This window comes from Lampris incognitus, chromosome 3 (genome assembly GCF_029633865.1).
Source record: "Lampris incognitus isolate fLamInc1 chromosome 3, fLamInc1.hap2, whole genome shotgun sequence".
Lineage (NCBI taxonomy): Eukaryota > Metazoa > Chordata > Actinopteri > Lampriformes > Lampridae > Lampris > Lampris incognitus.
Genome location: NC_079213.1, coordinates 14,418,204 through 14,425,895, shown reverse-complemented (window position 1 = coordinate 14,425,895; position 7,692 = coordinate 14,418,204). Strand labels below are relative to the sequence as shown.

The 7,692-nt window shown below is 42.8% G+C and overlaps 1 protein-coding gene across 1 annotated transcript in view; it reads right to left on the bottom strand.

The window, feature by feature from the left end:
* Positions 1 to 515: 515 nt before the first annotated feature.
* Positions 516 to 7,692, bottom strand: part of adipor2 (adiponectin receptor 2) — a 50,318-nt gene continuing 43,141 nt past the window's right edge. The window contains exons 5-8 of the mRNA XM_056275855.1: positions 6,856 to 7,042; positions 4,300 to 4,487; positions 3,251 to 3,444; positions 516 to 3,088 (exon numbers count right to left, since the gene is read on the bottom strand). Of these exons, the coding sequence (XP_056131830.1) occupies positions 2,960 to 3,088; positions 3,251 to 3,444; positions 4,300 to 4,487; positions 6,856 to 7,042 (698 nt within the window). The 3' untranslated portion in view covers positions 516 to 2,959. The remainder of the gene's footprint in view (positions 3,089 to 3,250; positions 3,445 to 4,299; positions 4,488 to 6,855; positions 7,043 to 7,692) is intronic.

Here is a 7,692-nt window from a genome sequence, read left to right as displayed (position 1 = left end):
CCACCTGCCTGCTGGCTAATCTAGCTAATGTGTGGCACAGATAAGATGTCTGTGGGCCACATTACAACTATGTCAGTACTCTGGATCCGTACATCTATAAATGTGAAATAACAGGCTATTAATCTAAAAGCAGCATGGAAAAGGCCGAGGAAACAGCAAGGCAAAGCTTTCATATCTGATGACTTTTACGACAGTCAGACAAGAGTGGGAGCCTCACTAAGCATGCAAAAGTTGGACAATGATCTGTCAGATATAATTATTACTACATCCAAGAATGATCAAATGCTGTTGTTGCAATGAAACATATACAATATAACCATTGCTGACAGACGGGATTTTAGCAAGGGATTACCAAACTACTGCACCAATAGCTTGTTTAGTGCTTACTATGCCAACTGTGTATTCCCTTAACTGTATAGCACAATATTACAGGGTGCCATATGTATGTTTAGCTCCTGATGTTATGAATGAGGATGTAATGCAACGTACTCACCACTATTCAGAGAAAGTGACAGATTCAAAAAACCTTTTTATTAGAACAATACAGCAGATATAAAGGTCTATTGCAATCAAACACTGCCCTCAGAACACTATGTGTGCTTCAATAACAAACAATATGCACTCTTCAAGAGAAATAAATTAATGAATAATAATGACAAAAAAAGAAAAAAAAGAGGAACCAAGAAGAAAAGAACAGAGAAAGCTGAAGATGATAATGAGAAATGGCAGTTTCCCCCCCAGGTTTCTTCAAATCAGGCTGCAGTGCAAAAGGGGAGAGGCGAGACCGGCACCAATTCAAAATGCTTCACGAAGCACTCGAGTCGAATTAAAAATGACAACAAATGTATGAATATAGGAAATCTTGACAAATTAACTGTTGCCCGTGTTTAGGTGCAAGATTGAGATCGGAAAAAACTACACCACACACGGCCACATAGCAGGGGGAAACGTTTTAAAACGATTGGGTTGTGACACTGATGGTGGTGTTCGAAACACGAAGAGCTTGTGACTTTATCTTCATTTCAGAAAGACGCCTCCATCTTTAAGGGTGTTCACATGTCAGATCTCAAGTGCCCATGACGCAGACCCCCTTCTGAAACCATCTTCAGATTAGTTTAGGGGTTTTCCTGATGGTCCTTGTGCCCTAAACTTGACTCATTTCTGACGGAACCACCGAAACCCACAAGAAACAGAGGCAGAAGGAAGAAGAGAGAGAGAGAGAGAAAGAAAGAAAGAAATAAAAAAACAAGAGAAATTAAAGCTTGCAATAATAATGACCAAAAAAAAGAAAAAGAAAAAGAAAACGGATAAAATAAAACTACAATCCATACCAACCAAAAAGAAAAAAAAGTGTTGGACCATAGCAGAAGTGAGTTCAGCTGTAGTCTATCAAGGCTCACAGAGTAAGAGGTCAAGGCCCTTCATGGTGCAGCCGTCCTGCATCGGCACTGCAGGCCGTTTAAAAAGGACGTCCGCTCGGGCCTCATTTGGAAAAATAAAACTAATCTTAGACTCGAGTTATCCTACACCCTCACCCTAAGCAAAGTTTAAAAAAAAACACAATGAAAATTATATTTATAACATTTATGCCTTGAGTAATGACGGGAACGGGTTTATGGGTTTACAACTATTATAATCTGGGAAAAATTGGGGCACCCCAAAATTTTCCGACTTTTTTTTTGTGTAGTACATTGCAACTTTGGTTTATGGATGTGGTTGCAAGCACAAATATGCAAATGAGCCACTTTAACATTTGTGTTCTTACTCTGTGATGCTTGATAAATCAGGCCTGCGGGCAAGGACAGGTCTGAGACAAACGGACATTTGCTGACCCACATGGAGGACAGCTTTGCTACGGAAGCCTTAACCCGGGCGAGGAAGGGTCTCCTGACGCACAAGTTTCAAACAAAGTCCTCTTGTTTAAACTTCAAAAAGATTTTTAAAAAAAAACAAAAAAACAAAACTTCCAACCTACGAGTTATCACAAAAACGCACCGCCACCTCACACCTGCAGCTGACGACAAATGTAGTGAGAGGCTCTTCGCCGCGAGCCTGAGAGCGTCGCGGGCCTCATGGGAGACTTGCACTTCACGGGACACCCTAACATTCAGTCCTCTCCTCTCTCAGCCTCCTTCTGCCCTCACGTGGACGAGCTGGAGGCAGTGGTTTTTGTTTAGGAGGGCCTTCCGTCTTGAAATGGACTGCATTTTAGTCAGACTTGCTTGCTCACCCCTTCTCTCTCTCTCACCCCCCCCCCGCTGCAGCTCACAGCTAGACCAACTACTCGAGGCATCCGTTTTGTTTTGTCTCCGCATTTTCCTCTCACGTCCCCTTCTCATCTTTAATTAATCGCTCGTCTATCGTAGTTATTTACGTATGCATTCATTATCTCACCATCATTTTAAAACATTACCTTTTTTTGGTCTTTTTGTATTGATATTTCATACAAATCTATATAACCCAAAATTTAGAAATCTTATTTACATGGAAAAAAAGTATTTTTTATCTTCTAAAAGTGTCTATAACCCCGACCTCACTGACCCTCATTCTCACCTCTCCACGATTTAACCCCAGTTGGCAAAAAACATTTCCCACCAATGATTCCTTTCATTCTTTTTTTGTTTGTTTTTTGCTTTCTGAATGCGTTTTAGTATTATTGGGAAACTAGAAACAACCCCAAGCTTTTCTTTTCTTGAATCACCAAAGATAGACCTCTTTGCCAGATCAAACCTTAAATCCTTTTAATTTTATGAAACCCAAAATGAAAAAGAAAAAAAAGTCAAGCCTATTAAAGTCAGAGTTTTGAACCCCCCTCCCCAAGAAATCCCTTCTTCGGGAAAGAGAAGACAAGAAAACAAAAAAAGATTCAAAAATGCACAGGTAGGAAGTCAGATGATGCATCCGAATCGGCATCTCCCCCTGTAGCGCGTGTTGTGTTGACATGAACACGGTTGTGCGTTCAGAGCGTGCCGTCTTCCGCGCAGCCCGCCCCGGCCGTGTAGCGGAACTCCTGAAGGTTGGACACGCCGTGGAAATGGACAAAGGCCCCTGCAACCACCAGGATGTGGAACAACTGGTGGGAATGGAACTGGGAGAGAGAGACAGACACAAAAAGAGAGAGACACACACACACACACACACAAAGAGAGACAGAGTAACTCAGCTGTGTGTCTCAAAGAGATGGTGAATGAGAGAGAATACATAGAAGTGCATGTGTGTGTGTGTGTGTGTGTGTGTGTGCAACACTTACCCAGATGTCACACTTGCCAGGAAAGAACCTCTCCGGTATGCGCGCGGCATACAGACACGCCCCTGTGATGTAGAGCGTTGCCATTAGCAACAGCCAGCCCATCTGGCCCATGGTGGTGGCTTTGATCAAACCCTCACTGATGACAAAGTGAAGGGTGGGCACCACACCGCTGAGACCCAGACCCACAAACACACCTGGAAAGAGAGACGCTAATTACTGTGAGTAACGCTAAATGGGAAGGAGAGACAAAAGGTGGAGACAGAGAGAGGGAGAGGTGGAGAGGAAAATCAGACAGACAGAGAACGAGACAGAAGGAAGGAGAGAGCTAGCCAACAAATGAATGTTTAAGAAAATAGTTGTACACTTGAGACAATCAACGACAAACGCAATCATGCACGTACATACATGTGTGTAAGTGGGTCCCTAACACACACCCACATACCCACACATGTAAACAGCACACAAACGATGTACACACAAACATGAAGGACACTCGGATATTAAAGTATCTTTATTATAACGATAGTATCTTTACCAACGACTATGTTGGCTGATATATCTTTTGCCAATTTGACTGAATTGCTTTCAAACACACACACACACACACACACACACACACACACACACACACACACACACACACACACACACACACACACACACACACCACCTTTTTTCTTATTTTCCCCCAATTGTATCCAGCCAATTACCCCACTCTTGCGAGCGGTCCCGGTCGCTGCTCCACCCCCTCTGCTGATCCGGGGAGGGCTGCAGACTACCACATGCCTCCTCCCATACATGTGGAGTCACCAGCTGCTTCTTTTCACCTGACAGTGAGGAGTTTCACCATGGGAACGTAGCACCAGAGGAGGCACTAGTGCAGCGACCAGGACAAAGAACCACAGCCGGCTCCCCACCCGCAGACACGGCCAATTGTCTGTAGGGACGCCAGTCCAAGCCGGATGTAACACGGGGATTTGAACCCGAGATCCCCATGCTGGTAGGCAACAGAATAGACCGCTATACTACCCGGACCTCCTTTCACCTACCTGCTCTGACTCCTCTGTACTGCGGCGTGGCAAAAAAGTCGCACTGGGACACAGTTATTGCAGCCAGTCCAAGAACACACACCACTATCAGGTAGATAAAGCAGGGCTGAGGAGAGCAGTAGAAGGAATAGTAGAGCCAGGGGACAAAGGAGCCCATTATCAGGAAGGCTATCCCACTGTAGTCCAACCTAACGGGGGGACAGACGCATAAGAGAGAATTGGAGTTGGAGGCTGTGAGTTGTCAACCTACGGTTCAACCATCACCATTCAGCCGCCACTGCTGACATTTACTAGTCATACTATGCTCGAGGAAAGCAATTATATTACATATTACTCCTTGAACAGGGACTCATAAATAAACAGATGTTACACAAAATACATTAAAAATTATGTTTCAGAAATATACCTTATGTACACTACCGTTCAAAAGTTTGGGATCACCCAAACAATTTTGTGTTTTCCATGAAAAGTCACACTTATTCACCACCATATGTTGTGAAATGAATAGAAAATAGAGTCAAGACATTGACAAGGTTAGAAATAATGATTTGTATTTGAAATAAGATTTTTTTTACATCAAACTTTGCTTTCGTCAAAGAATCCTCCATTTGCAGCAATTACAGCATTGCAGACCTTTGGCATTCTAGCTGCTAATTTGTTGAGGTAATCTGGAGAAATTGCACCCCACGCTTCCAGAAGCAGCTCCCACAAGTTGGATTGGTTGGATGGGCACTTCTTTGAGCAGATTGAGTTTCTGGAGCATCACATTTGTGGGGTCAATTAAACGCTCAAAATGGCCAGAAAAAGAGAACTTTCATCTGAAACTCGACAGTCTATTCTTGTTCTTAGAAATGAAGGCTATTCCATGCGAGAAATTGCTAAGAAATTGAAGATTTCCTACACCGGTGTGTACTACTCCCTTCAGAGGACAGCACAAACAGGCTCTAACCAGAGTAGAAAAAGAAGTGGGAGGCCGCGTTGCACAACTGAGCAAGAAGATAAGTACATTAGAGTCTCTAGTTTGAGAAACAGACGCCTCACAGGTCCCCAACTGGCATCTTCATTAAATAGTACCTGTTAGAGCCTGTTTGTGCTGTCCTCTGAAGGGAGTAGTACACACCGGTGTAGGAAATCTTCAATTTCTTAGCAATTTCTCGCATGGAATAGCCTTCATTTCTAAGAACAAGAATAGACTGTCGAGTTTCAGATGAAAGTTCTCTTTTTCTGGCCATTTTGAGCGTTTAATTGACCCCACAAATGTGATGCTCCAGAAACTCAATCTGCTCAAAGAAGTGCCCATCCAACCAATCCAACTTGTGGGAGCTGCTTCTGGAAGCGTGGGGTGCAATTTCTCCAGATTACCTCAACAAATTAACAGCTAGAATGCCAAAGGTCTGCAATGCTGTAATTGCTGCAAATGGAGGATTCTTTGACGAAAGCAAAGTTTGATGTAAAAAAAATCTTATTTCAAATACAAATCATTATTTCTAACCTTGTCAATGTCTTGACTCTATTTTCTATTCATTTCACAACATATGGTGGTAAATAAGTGTGACTTTTCATGGAAAACACGAAATTGTTTGGGTGATCCCAAACTTTTGAACGGTAGTGTAGTTAACTTAATTTGATTCTTTGCTTACATTGTTCTCTTCTTTTCTGCCGACAAAAAAAAAAGACTGGACTGAATCAAAATAGACACATAAGATGACTGTATAAGGGTTGAACTTCCTATATAACCCAACAACACAAAATAGGGCAGCCTGCACCATTACTACCTCATTTAATGTTTTGGGTGACCGTTAGGTTTATATTTGGTTTCTGATAAGATTGGATGAATACCCTCTTCTATCTTTAAACTGCTGGAACAATGTTCCACTGCTTAAAAGAGGTTGGTAAACCTGTGTAACTACAGAATCTGTGTGTGTGTGTGTGTGTGTGTGTGTGTGTGTGTATTTTATTTTTATTTAGCCTTTATTTAAACAGGAAACTCATTGAGATTGAAAATCTCTTTTACAAGAGCGTCCTGGCCAAGACAGGCAGCAGCAACATTAAGAGTTGCAGACATACAAACATGTAACGATTTATGATAAAAAATAAATTATAGAGTCATAAAATATCAAAAATATTCATACAAGTCATTAACCTCACAGGGATCATACAGGGGCAATGTAAATCAGTCAAAACATCTGCAGCCAGATGTGCCTGCCTCCACATCATTAAGACGTACTCTAAATGCATCCAATGAGACGGGCACCTGAAGATTCAGGGCGTTTTGCAACTGATCCCAGGAGGGAGCAGCATACTCAAACACCCTTTCCTCAGTTCAGTATGGGCTTTAGGGACAGATAATAAGAATAAGTTCGGGGAGTGGAGACCGTATCGCCCCGTGATTTTCCGAAGGCTGTAGATCCGTAAGTAAGATGGACGCAAACCAAGAATAGCCTTAGAAATAAAAATATGCCAATGGTTAAGTCTATGGGTAAACAAGGCAGACCATCCACGTGTGTGTGTGTGTGTGTGTGTGTATGGTTGTATGTGTGTGTGCACATGTCCTACTTTGAAAAGACCCTGGACACGCCCTCCGAGTGGCAGTAGACAGTGTGGAAGAGCCAGGAGAAGGAGAGGCAGAGAATGGCACCCAGGAAAAACATCCCGATCACCACCTTCTCCTGAACCGGAGCTACGAACGACATGTTGGGCCGGAACATGTACATCAGACCCAGACACAGGAAGAACAGACAACCTGCAGAGAGAGAGAGAGAGACCGACAGACAGACAGACACACAGACAGACACACAGACAGAGAGGGTGAATAACGGCAGAGGGAGAAGATGAAATGGTTGAAAAATGAAGAACAGTGTAAATAGCATTCGCATATTACAAACCACACTTTAGTCACAAGGAGTTGCAGTTTCCCTTTCCACCACTAGGTGGAAGCAGAGTAAATGGAGATTGTCTTCACGAGGGCCTAGCCAAACCATTAGAAGCTAAGGTGGCATATGAACATTATTAGAAGAGTAAACCAATGTTGGCTTGCTAACTGAGTAGCGCAAGAGAAGCCGTTTCAAACTGAAAGACACATTGCAGGACAGATCCAGCAAATTCCAAGACATTTACTCAAAGAAAGTGGCCTGGAATGTGCAGGATTACATATGAAGGAGCTCTTTGTCTCCTTACATAACGGAGGCTCAGCTGTGATACATATGTGGCTATAAAAGATAATCGGCCTTGTGCCACCCTCTACCAGGCTGTCATTTTACATAAGGGGCAGTTAAATGACTTGTCCTGTTTAGAATGAAGGCTAACAAAAGGGTAAATTAAGGACAGCAGCAATGAACTGATGAGGACACAACTCTAATCGAGTTTAGCGTCAAAATGTCTTTTCTAAAAATC